Source organism: Pleurodeles waltl, chromosome 7 (genome assembly GCF_031143425.1).
Source record: "Pleurodeles waltl isolate 20211129_DDA chromosome 7, aPleWal1.hap1.20221129, whole genome shotgun sequence".
In the NCBI taxonomy this organism is placed as follows: domain Eukaryota; kingdom Metazoa; phylum Chordata; class Amphibia; order Caudata; family Salamandridae; genus Pleurodeles; species Pleurodeles waltl.
Genome location: NC_090446.1, coordinates 1,106,470,687 through 1,106,485,546, shown reverse-complemented (window position 1 = coordinate 1,106,485,546; position 14,860 = coordinate 1,106,470,687). Strand labels below are relative to the sequence as shown.

Here is a 14,860-nt window from a genome sequence, read left to right as displayed (position 1 = left end):
GAAATTAACAGAGATACAATTAATCATCAGTTTAGAAGGTTCCAATGCTTTCAAATGAATAACAACCTGGTGACTTTTTTGTTAGATACATTGAATCCAGACCCAGTGTGCACATCATCCAGATGCTCTCCCCTTAATATGCACATACCACAGTATTCGACAATTGATGTATGCATCCTCAGGCTTATTTCCAGCTGTCATAAAAAACTATCCTTATTCTATACAGTCTCCGGACATCTTCCCTGTGGTGTATACACCCCAATCCTTTTCTTCAGTTAGTGCATGCAGCCTCTTGGTTTCCTCCACTTCTTGTAGATGGTGCTCTCTGGTCACCGCCTGCTTCTTCATGGTGCTTTCCATTACCGTTGATGTCCTCCATGTGCTTTGCGGCTTCTTTTGCATTTCAGCTCTAGTTCTTGCACTGTAAAGATTTGCAGTAGATCAACCATACATTCTCAAGACAATCATTGGAAGGATGGATTTTAAATTACTAAATTAGCAAGTATTTTTGAACAGCACAATTGGCCCTATACGTCCATTATTACTGAAATCGCTCTTGAGGGCCCTTAGCATGCGGCTCAGTCATCTCTTTAGCAGATTATATTTAGGCATGTGGTGAGTAACCAGATGTTATTGATAGCTTTGTTTGAAAGGGATGATGGGATCAGTGATAACTTCAATTGATTTTGATTTTGTGGTTTGGCAGGTGGTGGCTCTAGGATTGTGTCTTGGTGAAAAGTCCTATCTGAAGAGCAGCTGGAACCTGTTGGATGGGATGCTGGTCCTGATTTCTGTTATTGATATTTTGGTGTCCATGGTTTCTGACAGTGGCACTAAAATCCTGGGCATGCTAAGGGTTTTGCGTCTGCTTCGAACTCTCCGGCCTTTAAGGTACGTAAAATATTTTCTTTACAAATTATCCTTTTTCGATTGACAGAATGACCACATTTGCCTTGATAATTTCTTTCTTCACGTTTCCCAATCGGCGTTCTTTATTATCCTCTTTGGGAGATGGAGATGATCTCAAAGCCGTCTTTCATAACGTGAGTATAAATCTACTAAGAGAAAGGAGCAGGCCAGCATGTAGGTATCATAGCTGACATGTTTGGATGCTGCCTGAGCAAAAACAAAATCACTGCCGACTTACAGCATTTGTGACAGATTTTTTTTTTACAAAAATTAAAATTCAGAATTTTCATAGGTAAAATACATGGTTCTAAGGTTATCAAAATATAGCTGCAAGATTAAAGGCCAGATGTATCATTATTCTGGTCACAATTTGTGACCAGTATTGAATTTTGTGAACCAAAATATGCATTAATAGGTTGGTTGGTAAAATGTTCAGTCAAAGTGGTTCATTATCCTACCTCCCTAATTAATATTCATTAGGTAGGTTGCAAATTGTAACTCACTCTGATTGGATACAATCAAAGGGATAGTGGCCTGAAAGGGTCAGTAGACCACCATGTCTGAGATTTCATTTAAATTATTTTTTTAAGCAGCACGATTTCCTTGAAGGAAATTGGGATACTTAAAAAAATATACTTTTAGAGAGTTGACAGTGGTCCCCTGAACCCGCCCCTCCCTTGAAACTTTTTCCACAGTTCACAAAGTGGATAGAGTCAAAAGGGGACCCCTTCCCTTTCCCAAATGAGTTACCATCCGAACCTGAGAGTTGGTAACTCTTCTTTTTTCCCCACTGGTTTTCTACCTGAATTACACTTGCAAACCAATGATGTATTATGTACCAAATTGCAATTTGGAGGGAATGCCCTCAACAGACCCCTTCCAAATTGTGATTCAGTATTAATTTCTAACTTTATTTACCGATTTGGAAAAACTTTTCTGTGTCACTTAATCGGTTAACTACATTAGAGAAAAGGTTTTAGCACTCAGAAATCCTCTGATTGACCATGATAAAACCCTTTATACATCTGGCCCCCCACTTCTCAAAACCAAAAGAACTAACTCAATTGGTAAAATATTCCTAAACTAAAAGGTCTTAAGAATTTCCTGGGGAAGAGGAAGTTTAATTTTCTCAAACGGGTCACATTTTTACAATATGACTTAAGCAGGTGGCTAGGCACTAGTAGGTGCAACCCCTGTGTGTACCTGAAGTACTATAGACATATACCAGTATTAATTGGTGCTTAAGAGAGGAAAACGAGACACCAAACACTTCAACTGGAAATCCAACATCCCCAAGAACAAACATAGGACCCCCGAGCATCCAAAAAAGTATAAAGTTCAGTAGTAGAGTCCAAAGTATTCCATGGGTTTTTATTATAGCCTTCAAACCAGTTCTTAAAATTGTTTTGTGGTCAGAATCCATGTCATTTCATATATACATTAAGACATCATCAAATCAATGTAGTTTCATATTCACTTTGAGTCAACACTTGTTTCATTGCTATGGCACATATGCCTTTGATTTCATCATGGCGACAATCAAGCCGAATTATACTTAAACAAAGTCTAAATACATATAAAACAGATACATCACCATCACCAAAAATACTGGTATAAAAATAAGTGCTCAATACACAATGTGTTGTAGCATTACATACAAATCCATTCCCAAACGATAATCAGGTGAGACCCAAACCCAGGAGACAGTTAAAAACTGTCTAATTACACCATTGGTGCAGAAAAACATCACCAGAAATAGATAGACCCTAGGGGGGCGTGGCCTAGCGGCCAGCAATGGTGGACACGTGATACTTGCACTCCGTATGGGCCCAAACATTTCTCCTGAATAAAGAGTCGCCCAGAGTGCCCTCTGCCAGCATAACCCACTGCAGAGGAGTTTGAGATCCCGTGGGAATCCGAGACGATGAACATCGTCGACTGGGAGAAGCGAGAAGTGGAAGAGCGGCCCAGTCACGGAAAGACCCTTGGTGGCCAGCTTGCGCATCTCATGTGCTAGGAGTGCAGAATGGATGGTTCGGACCTGGGGGATGTCTGAGGACCCCGGGGGAGAGAGAGGCTAACGGGCGGAATTGGAGGTGGCCGGATTATATCGGCCGGCATTCACTGCTGCCGGAAGAACCTGCGAGGAAGCAGTGAGGAGCGAGACCCATTCGTGTGCCTCCCAATTCCGATGGGCCACTGAGAAGTAGATGAGTTACCTCCAGGATGGGCTTTTGGACAAAGGCGAACGGCGACCCTCTGAGGTGAGGAGCAGATGGCAGAGACAAACAGATGGTGCATGCCTGGGGGATGGAAAGACCAATGACAATATCATGGCACTGTGTTGGCATTTGGGCCCAGGATATGCTGCACCATTAGGCAGACTGGAGAAGTGAATACTGCCCTTTGACTACCCCCCCTCTAAATACTTTGGATTTGCCCAGGTGAAGTTTGTTGAATGGGGTTATCAGCTCCTCCATTGACTGCGGCACTGCCAGGAACTCAGGCCTTGGTTTTTGGTTGTTTTGTTTTTCTTTTCTTACAGCACTGATTAGTGCAACAACAAACTACCTATTAGAAAGCCCAGACTGGAGGAAGACAAGTGAGTGATTAACTGACTTGAATAGGGAGAGGCTGCGTTGAATTGGTGCACAATGGGGAAACCACAAGTGAAATCCTCTTAGGCGGCTGAGGACAATGTGAACATGCCTAAGATGCTGTCTGAACAGTCGGTGGAACAGGAGGCTGATACCATGCGTTCCTAATTTGATAAAATCTTAGCAGTGATTGCGGACACCAAAACCGCTCTGCAACAAGGTATTGGGGCAGTTTCAGTAGACCTGGGGTTACTGCGGGCTGAACATCGGAAGCTGGTGGACAGGGAGCAGGAGACAGAACGCATGTTGGCAGTCATTCGCCCAGCTCACAAAGCACTTACGCACCAAGTCACAGAGCTGACCGAAAGAGTGCGTAGACTGGAATATCGTGCAGAAGATGCAAAAGGTTGCAATATACGCAATAACATCCGATTGGTGGGACTCCAAGAAGGATTGGAAGGCAGAAACATGGCGATGTACCTGGAGACTTGGCTCAAAACTGCAGTGACCCCCTAACAGACTCACATCTTTCTTCATTTTGGAACGAGCGCATAGAGTGCCGGCCCGTTCACCGGCCCCAGGTAGACCGCCACGCACAGTGATGGCCAAATTGCTGCATTATCGCAATAGAGATGTTATACTGAATTGTGCCCACAGAGATGGCCCCTACCCCATTGAAAATGGAAAAGTGAATATGTTCCCGAGTGCACTGCGGCTGTACAGGAAAAAACAGCATCTTATGCAGAAGTGAAGAGAGCACTGAGAGAGATGGGGATACAGTACTCATTGCTGTTCCAGGCTAAACTGAAAATCATAATAGACAGCGAAATGCATTTTTGTGAGGACCCCAGTGAGGCGTGGGACTGGTTGGAGGCGCACAAGGCTGGGACCCCCTTGGACGGGGAAGAAGCATAAGCAGCGAGATGTAATCCGGGGACCCACTGGTAAACACCGGCAAGTTCGAAGACAGGAACGGCGATTGAAACCCACTGATCGCAAAATCACACTGAGAAAGAAGCAGCAATCAAGACGGCAGCAGACATCGCAATGCAGCAACGCATGGGATCCTACTCAGGGACTGATGTGTGTGAATCAGTAACTGACTCAGAGGCTGATAGGTCTGACCCTGAGAATGAGAGACTGCCAGTGGTAACCCCTCAATCTGTGGACAAACTCATATAACTCACTGCATAGTTACACTACCTATTACCAAGATTGTTCTGATTTGTTCAACACTTACTGGCTCAAAACTAATGAGCGTAAGCTTCCTTAAATGGATTGATAACGCCAGATGAAGGATGATAGAGACTGAAGGGCCTAATAACACAACACACAGTGGTGGAAACATGGTAGTTTTGTTATGGATTTGGGCACATCGGAAGCTGACTACTATTGTACTTGCTGGGCAGGAGGGACATTGCTGTCTTTAGACTGCTAGTAGCTTTCCCCCCACCACCATGTTCTCGGGAGGAGCATATGGAAACAACTCAGAAGACATGGTGGCAGAAGTTGACTTGTTTGGGCGGAAGGCCGTTGCTGTTGAGCCCTGGGGTTGGGAGTTCATTAAGGGGTTTTGGTTGATGTTTTCACGAGGCAGGATATATATTATTGGGAGTGAAGGAAGGCTGGAGGATTGGGGGAACAGATGGGTTTGCAAGACAACTTCATCCGCCTGTATTTACATGGCTACCATGGCACAACATATTACATGCATGACTTGGAATGTCCAGGGTCTGTGATCGGCAGCCAAACATTATAAAGTTTACCAGTACTTAAAGCACCGAGGTGTTCATACAGCAATGTTGCAAGAGATACATTTGGAGGGTGTAGAAATAGCTTGGCTACAGCGGAAATGGTGAGGTCACCTTTATGCTACCTCTTATTCTGCCTACGCAAGAGGGGTGGTGCTTTGGGTCAAACCGGGAGTCCATTTTGAACCCCTGCATGAGCTCATTGATAAAGCGGGGAGATATGTGCTAGTCACAGGCAGGCTGTCAGGAAGAGAGATCACCCTGCATAGCGTCTATGCCCCGAACCAGGACTAACTTGATTTTTTGCATAATATGTCGGCACAGATGGGCTCAATACTGAGGGGAGATCTGCTGATTGGCGGGGTTTTAACTGTGTTGACGATATCCAACTAGGCCGCTCTACTCCACCATTGCAGGGGGCTCAGGCCTGCAGAACGGCAGTAGGGTTTGAGGAATGGGTACGGCGATGGGCCCTCTTGGATTTGTGGAGGCTCCAACACAGAAACAAACGTGACTACTACTACTACTCATACAAACACTATTTACACATAAGGATAGATAGACTGTTCTGCTTGACGGGACTATATCATGCAGTGCGGACTATGAAGTACCTGTGACGTACCCTTTCAGACCACAGCCCTCTTGTTGTAGGGTTTACACCTCGCCCGCCCAGACTGGCAGTTCCATTATGGAGGCTACAACCTGCAACACTTGAAGACAATAGTTACAGGGACTCATTGGGAAGGGCCATAGCAGATTATTTCACAGTTAATCAAGGGTCTGCCTCTTCTGCATTGGTGAAATGTGAGGCCTTTAAGGTTGTGGTAAGAGGACATTGTATGGGACAAACTGTGGGAGGACGTAGGGCGCTACAGGAGGAACTGCGGACCCTTGAAGTGAATATACATGAATTAGAGATCACTCAGAGGTCTGACCCCCAAACGGAGAAGCAACTACGGGAAGAACACAAACAACATAATGCAGCGTTAGATAGGTTACAAAAACATTGACCATAAAGCATATGTAGAGCAGCCTAGTGAAGAGGGGGATAAATCTGGTCGCCTACTCGCTTGGTTGATCCGCCCAGAATTAAGAGGCAACCCCATCATACATTTAAGTAAAGAGACGGGAGAACATTTCCATTCCCAGAGTTAATTAACAACAAATTTCGAACATATTAGAAGATGTTGTATAGGAAGTTAATATAGGATGTTGAATAAAAGGCACTTCTGGACAGACTCCCTTTACCTACACTTCCACAAGGGTTGTCTGAGATGCTAAGGAGAGGTATTACTGAACTGGAGCTACGTACAATTATCAAGGAAATGGCCAAGGGTAAAATGCTGGGACCTGACGGTCTTCTGGCTGAATTTTGTTTGATGTATATGAATACACAAATCCCAAAGCTGATAACCCTATATACTCAGTCTTGGGAGGGGGGCAAATTGCCGGCCTTGACTAGGAGTGCACTGGTGATTCCATTGCCAAAGGCGACCAATCCGTGGACACAAACTTCAGCATACTGCCCTCTTTCTATGTTGAATACAGACTTTAAAATCCTTAGTAAGGTCCTAGCAAATAGAATCCTTCCTTATGTGCCAATTCTAGTCCATGAGGATCAAAATGGATTTATCCCAGCTAGGAGCACCTCCTTTAGCCTACGCAGACTTTTCCATATCTTATGTCACCTAGATACACAATCCCAATCAGGGGCCACACTTATGTCGGTAGACCTCGAAAAAGTTTTTGATTCTATCCGCTGGGATTTCCTGGCCAGGGTAATGCGCCACATTGGCCTGGGAGAAGACTGGATAAAGTGGGAGACGTTTTTGTATACAGAACCCACTGCTAGAGTACGAACGGGGGTTACAGTGTCTCTTGAGTATACCATCTTTAGAGGGACTAGGCAGGGCTGCCCCCGTCCCCTTTATTATTTGTGCTTGCCATAGAACCATTGGCAGCCAGGTTTCAAACAGAGGGGATAAAATCTGGTCTACTGGTAGATGGCCACTGTCATAATATTTCACTATATGCGGATGATCTGCTACTATACCTAGAAAACAATGAAAGGGGGGATAATAGACGCTGTTGAAAGACTGGAAGAGTTTAGGAGGGTATCGGGTTTGCGATTGAACTGCACGAAAATCTGTTTTTTCCCCTGCATGAAGGATACTCACCCCCCACAGCCCCTTCCTTTGGGAATGAGGTGGGAGACCTCCTCCTTTCGATACCTTGGTATTCACATTTATCACACCATGGAAGATGTATATGAGGGTAATCTGGGTAGAGCATATTGTTCCATAAAAAGCATGTCGTCTTTTGGAGATCCCTAAAAATGTCTTTAATGGCTCATATAGCGGTACAAAGATGGTGGTATTGCTCTGCTTACTTTATCTGTTGGCAAATATACTGATTGCTATTCCGGTGGGATGGTTCCTTCGGGTGGATGCATTAGTTAGAGACCTTATATGGGACAGAAATAGACAAAGAGTATCCCTTGCAACCCAGAAACGTCCCCCAATGGAAGGAGGTCTGGGAGTGCCGGACTATGAGTGTATTACTTAGCCGCCCAACTACAATGGATTGCCAGATGGATGGGAGGGACTCAGCGGGGAGGGTTGGAGTGACTGGTTTTGTCCCCTTAACAAGACAGGCTGGTACTGCAGTTGTTGAGAGCAGAAGTGCCGACCCCCCACCCAACGATACTGGTGAAGGTGGTACTATACTCCTGGAAAAGGATTCAGGTGAGGGCTCGTAGGCCAGTGGCGTATGTACCAGGGCTTCATATAGTGGGTCTCCCACATGGCATGCCAATTACTTATTTTATGGCAGCGGGGCTCCAGAGTTGGTCGACTGCAGGTCTGGGGACTGTTGGCGACTGTTTTCATGAAGGTGTGCTTATTCCACTGGGAGATCTCATTGACACTCGAGGTCTACCAGACTCCCAGTTTCTGTCCCACAAAGCTGTAACCCATGCTTTTACAGACTTATGGCAATGCGATCTCCAAGAACCCCCTACACACAAAGTGCTCCAACTTATTCTTTCATTGGAGTCAACTAGGAGGGTGATTACCTGGTTATATAGAGCGTTGAATGACATGGGGTGTACCACTAACAAGAATGAGATAAAGATGGGAAGAGATATTAGGAAAAGAGATACCGGATGCAGAATAGACCAGGATGATGTCCTACCCCAAGAGTGTCTCCCTTAACACTATATTTCAGTATATTCAATTTAACTTCCTATACATGACCTACGTGATGCCTCATAGGTTACAAGTGATATATGGTGGGGAGGCCGGGTGGTGTTCGAGATGTGGACTGACTGACGCTGAATCCTGTCACAAGATGTGGAAGTGCCCTTTGTTGCAGATCTACTGGAGGGCAATAATAAACAAACTACATCCCACACTTTGTCGCGTGCATTCCTGTACCTTGGAGGTATGTCTGTTGGGGACGTTCCTCAGGGCTATGAAAGGCAGGGTTAGGTCCAGATTTCTAGATCTAGCGCTAGCTTTGGCAAAGAGACGTATTACGATGGCAGAGGGTCCATGTTTTATTGCATGGGAAAAAGATCTCACAAAGTGGGCAGGAGCGGAAGGGCAGGCACTTTGGAAAGAGGATGCTAGGGGGATTAGGAGACTCCCTATACCACATCTTTGGGACGAGATAACTGAGAAGTGACTGAACCCAGCTGAAGGGACTGAATATAACAAGGGGGATAGCTCTGACTAGAAACACAAGATATAAAGAAAATGTTGCTGAGCAACACATATATAAGATGAGCGATAAACCAGGACCAGACAGAGGTGGAAAAGGGAACATGAGTAATGGTGGACTGACTACGAGAGAGACATAACGTTGGGCAACCTGGACCCTGGGCTCTTAAACATATCTATTTTTGGAGAATGGAAATAACAAATTTACTGTGGTGGCTTGACTGATAGGAATAAGTAACGCAACATGCCCCCCTCTGACCTTTGGCCTTTTAGCTGATATCTACATAAGAATAGACGGACTTAACAATTCCTACCTGCCTTACTATGACATCTCTGTTTCCCTTTTTTGTTTTTCATTTGTTTGTTTTAAGTTTGTTCAATTAGTTGATGATTAAATATGTACTCTCAGAGGTTTTCGTAGAAATACTAAATAAACTGGTGCTGATACCATACATTGACAGTGCTTACTAATTAGGCCCAAGAGAGATTGGACATTTCTGTGACAACAACATGATGTATAGGTCTAATACGTGCAAGTAACTGTTTCTTATAATGTTTTACTTGCTTAACTTTGCAGGTGAAATTATGTCAGGTCAAACTGTTCAAAAATGCCAATAAAGTGATTTGTAGAAATAGATAGACCCTAACCATTGTCTAATCCACCTATGCTAAGGGATAAACCAGATGCAATATAAAGAAAACCCCATGTATAATAAATGGGCATATATCTATTCCGAGTAGTAACAGCCCAAATGCTGCTTGTACTAAAATATGAGGAGAATAGACAAGGTAAAGCTCAACTTTCATGTTCAAAATAACCACAAAAACGAGTCATATATAGTCCCTTACCTATTCCTAGGGGGAACCGTACATGCCCAACAAAGTATAAGTAATAATGATAATCTTCAGGTTCTGTAAATGAACAATATATGAACTTAAGTAATACCTTAACCTCTCGAAAAATGTCTAAGCAATTCTCTCATTATATCCGCTATAGGTTAACCTTACATCTATGTGAGCCATCTCATACAATATTTGCCCTAAAAGGATACCCATATAGTTCACTAAGATACTGAAAGCAAAAGCTAATACAATGACCAAGTAGTGTAAATTAACAGAACAAAATTAGCATTATAAACATTGAACATGAATGTATTCGCAAACATAGAATTGAAGTGCACCAAGGTGCATATCAGCACTGTAGGAAAGTGCCCTTTTTGGACATGGTCACCCCCACTTTTTGCTCACTGGTACTGAGATTTCTCGACTGAGGTGCACTGGATCCTGCCAAACAGGTCCCAAAGTGCCAGTGCTCTTTCCCTAAAAAAAGGTAAAATGTGTACAATTAGCACAAAACTCTGTACCCCTGTCAGTCCTTAGTAGATGGTACCCCTGGTACCTAGAGCCTGGGTACTGGAGACAATCCCTAAGGGCTGCAGCATACATTGTACCACCCTCAGGGACCCCCAAACAAGTTGCACACAGCTGCCATTGTAGACTGCGTATCCTGGTGCAAGTCAGGTGAAAACACTACATGGCACACCCCTTGTGTTCCATGCCCTACTCAATGCATCTAAATATATGTAAGCCACCCCTCCTGCATGAGCATATATGCCCCTGTGATGTCTAGTTCGATTACTAGATATTGCAAGTGAACAAGGAAGCCATCCTCAGGTATGTACTGGACACTCGTCATTATGAGTTCCCCAGCTACATAATGGCTTCATTGAAACTTATGGTGTTTGGTATCAAACGCCTTGTCTTAATAAATCCATGCTGATACCACCCTTGGACTAATTATGATTTGCACCCAGTGGACACCTTAGATGTGCCCCCTGTAACCTATTAGTCCCTTAGTGTGCCACCACAGAGATGTTCCTGACCTCCTGCAGGTGAGAGCCTGCGCTCTGAGAGACCAGAAACAATACCTGCTTTGGAGGAAGGTGTTATCACCAACTCCAGCAGGATGGCTAGTGAATCTATATACCAAGGCCAAGGACTTCAAAGACCCTGCCACCTTTGGTTTGCATCACTGGCTTCCTCAGACCTGTGAGTTGCCACCCCCTGCCCTGAGGCCCACTTGGCACCAGGACAGGTGGAAAAACTAGCTACAAAGTAGGTGTGTTTCACCTTTGGGCTAGCCACACCCCTATGGTGGGCTACCTGAAGTGGACACTCAAGGAAGGGTTACACCATCTTGATTTTGCTGAAATTAGGAATTCTGGGACAGGGTTATGCCCACTTCCAACAGAAAGTGATCATAAAAGGGGTATTAGACACCCCAAGAGTAAGTAGCCAATTGGCTACTACTCTTCACTTCCCAAAATGCCCCTGATTTGAGTAGTATTTAGGTGGCCCCCTGACACTAGAAGAACAGATTCATACGATAAAAGAATGACCAAGGAGAGCCATAGAAGTGACAACTGTGGACTGCTAGTGGACTTTGGCGCAAAACCCTGCCTGCATACCTGCTCCTGTCCTGACAATCATGACAACTCTACTCGCCCTGCAGATGTGCATACTCAAAGAGCCTCAGAGGGCCTCCAGCACTTTGCTAAGCTGTCAGGGTCTCCCTTGAAGTGGAGGAGCCACTTCCCTGCTTCCTGAAGGCACCAATCGCAATGCCTGGTTCACTCTTCTGCTGACCACTGGGTCCACTGATGCAGCAGCCGCCCAGGAAGAGCTCACCGTGCACCAAAATGCCAAGTCCGTCTTCTCACCAAGTAGAAAGACATCAGGACCAACCAGAGCCATCCTGCACCTATACCTGAGGTACCCGACCCCTTGCAGCTACTAAAGCTTGTTTGAAGTCCAAACAGGATTCCAATATCACATCTGCCATTGAGGGACATCAGCATCGCCAAGGACATCACCAAGAGTAGTCCAGCTGCCCTGTTTTGTCCCTCTTCTTAAAAGTCCAGCAAAGAACAGGGGCACCTTGACACAGGAGCACTCACAACAAAGCCCCACTGCACTTAACTTCCATGGCCCGGGCCCACGACATTAGACGATGCTCCCTTGCTCCCAGGACCCCCACCATCCGAGCCTCAAGCCCCCCTTGCAATCTCTTTTTAGGTGGCCCCCTCGTCACCAACTGTGCAGTGTGCAGGACCTGCTGGAGAAAGGAATGTTTGTATGCCCAAAGAAGTAGTGCCTGGTTATGTGGTGGGAGATGACATTGATAAATGGTTTGCTGCATAGGAAATTGCACTAAGTGCACATGGGGTTTCTGAAGACCCATGGTGAGGGGGGGCGGGTCTGTGGAAACATGTTCCATCTATTGGGAGGGACGCACTCCTCACATTAGACCCAGAGGATCAGAACACATATTTGCCCATGAAGGCCATTTTGACTGCCATGTTTGGGCTGACCCCTGAGTAGTACCATCAGAGGTTCAGGGACAGCACAAAACTCTCCACACAAACTTGGGTAAACTTTGTTGATTTTTCCAGTGAGGCACTGAATAGATAGGTGCAGGGAAGTAAACTAGATGACTAGGTGGGGTTGTATAATTTGATCCTGAGAGACCATGTGCTCAGTGTTAGTAAGCTGACTGATCCTAGGAAGCTTGCTGAGGGGGCAGACCTCTGGGTTAGCACCAGAGTGTCCAAAAAGGTATTTGGGGGGGCGTCACCCACAAAGGTGGTCAGGGCTCCAATCAGAAGAAAGATGGGGGAGAAAAACTTAAAAATAAGGAGTTCTCAAAAGGCCCCCAAAATAATTCCCAGGGAAGTGGTGGTAACCAGTCCCAACCTGATTCTAAAGAGAAGCCAGGCTTCTTTGACAAAAAGAAAGGGAAGTTTGTACCCAAATGCTTAAAGTGCACCAAGTATGGTCACTTCATGGGCGACTCCAAGTGTCCACTGAAGGCACTGCCCCCCCCCCTTGGAGGGCAAACACTGGGGTTGGCTAACGTAGCGCTCGGGGAGGAGGTAGTCCCAGATAGCTTTGGGGAACAGATAGAGGTAACTCCCATGTCCCTGGCAGATGAGGAAATGGTCCCTAAAGCCCACATGCCTGCAAATACTTCCAAGTATAGGCAGTGGGTCACCACCAAAGGTCAAAGGGTTGTGTCTCTGTGTGACACAGGAGCCAGCATGACTACTGTCAGCGGTCAGCTGGTGTCAGCAGAGCAGGTCATCCCCAATCCATTCCACAAAGTTATAGTCGCTGACAATCGTGAGTGTCACCTACCGGTGGCTCTCATTCCCTTTGAGTGGGGGGGTCTCTGATACTCTAAAAGTAGCTGTGAGTACTGTCATACCTGTAGATTCTCTGTTAGGCAATGAACTTGAGCATACTGCCTGGAAAGAGGTAGCGCTCAGTTTCCTGGAGATGTTAGGCTTGACTGAATGGGTCTACATGACCACACTGTCCATGGCTGCCCAGGAAGGGAGTCGAGGGCGCCTGGAGCCTGGGACAATGGCCCAAACAGCTGCAAAGAAGAGGGGCAAGAGGCGCAGGAAGCCAACCCCTGAAGTTCCCGCTGGGGTTAACAGGTTCCCAGAGGAGGAGGCCCCTGAGCCAACTGGGGAGGACATTGCCGCCCTGGGTAACCTGCATGGGCTTGCTGACTGGCAAGTTGAGGGTGGGCCAACCAGGGAGGAATTCTACAAAGCGCAGAAAGAGTGCCCCACTCTTGAGGCTTTGAGGTGACAGGAGGCGGCCCAGGCAGCAGGTGAATCCTCTGGCGATCACCATATCTATTGGGAAAATGGTCTGCTTTACAGTGAGCCTAAGGTACCAGAAGCTGGGGCAGCACGTGTGCTGGTGGTCCCCCAGTGCTACCGGGCCTTCCTACTGGGTTTGGCTTACGACAGCCCCCTGGCGGGACATTTAGGGTAAGACAAGACCTTTGCCAGGCTTGTCACCCACTTCTATTGGCCCCAAATGCGGGTGGCCTCAGATGCCTTTTGTAGGTCCTGTTCAACCTGTGAGGCTAGTGGGAAGACAGGGAAAAGGCTCAAGGCCCCCCTGATCCCACTCCCCATCGTTGGCACCCCCTTTGAAAGGGTGGGCATCAACATCATTGGTGTCTTGGACCCCAAAACTGTCCTAAGCAACAGGCTTATCCTGGTTTTGGTGGACCATGCCACCCGCTTTCCAGAGGCGATCCATCTAAGGACAGTGACTGCACCGGTGGTGACCAGAGCTCTGATGGGGATATTTACCCGTGTGGGATTCCCAAAAGAGGTTGTGTCTGACAGAGGCACAAACTTCATGTCTGCGTACATGAAGTCCATGTGGGATGCATGTGAGGTGACCTACCAGTTCACCACCCCTTACCATCCACAAAACAATGGACTTGTGGAACGGTTCAACAACACCCTAAAAGGCATGGTCACAGGCCTACCTGAGGCCATGAGGTGTAAGTGGGACGTCCTCTTGCCATGCCTTCTCTTTGCTTATAGAGAGGTGCCCAAGAGAGGGGTGGGGTTCAGCCCCTTTGAACTTCTCTATGGATACCCTATCAGGGGACCCCTAAGCATAGTGAAAGAGGGGTGGGAGAAAGCTCACAGAAACAACCCCCAAGATGTGGTCAGTTACATGCTGGCCCTCCGCAACCAGATGCAGCACTTCTGGAAACAGGCCAAGAGGAACCTCGAGGCCAGTCAAGAGGTGATGAAACAATGGAATGACCAGAAGGCCACCCTGGTAAAATTCTCACCTGGAGACAAAGTATGGGTAATGGAACCAGTAGAGCCTAGAGCTCTCCAGGACCGCTGGACTGGCCCATTCGAGATCAAGGCCGCTTACTTAGTGGATCTCAAGTCCCCTAGAAACACCCTAATGGTGCTTCATTAGAACAAACTGAAGCCTCATTTTGAGCGGTCTGAAGTTAACATGCTTCTGGTAACAGATGAGGGTATGGAAGCCTCATTTT

General features: G+C 46.3%; 1 protein-coding gene across 2 annotated transcripts in view; it reads left to right on the top strand.

Moving 5' to 3' along the window:
- CACNA1G (calcium voltage-gated channel subunit alpha1 G) overlaps positions 1-14,860 on the top strand; it is a 1,194,479-nt gene that overhangs the window by 924,592 nt on the left and 255,027 nt on the right. For both annotated transcript variants that reach the window (XM_069200048.1, XM_069200049.1), the window contains exon 21: positions 707-891. In XM_069200048.1, the coding sequence (XP_069056149.1) occupies positions 707-891 (185 nt within the window). The remainder of the gene's footprint in view (positions 1-706; positions 892-14,860) is intronic.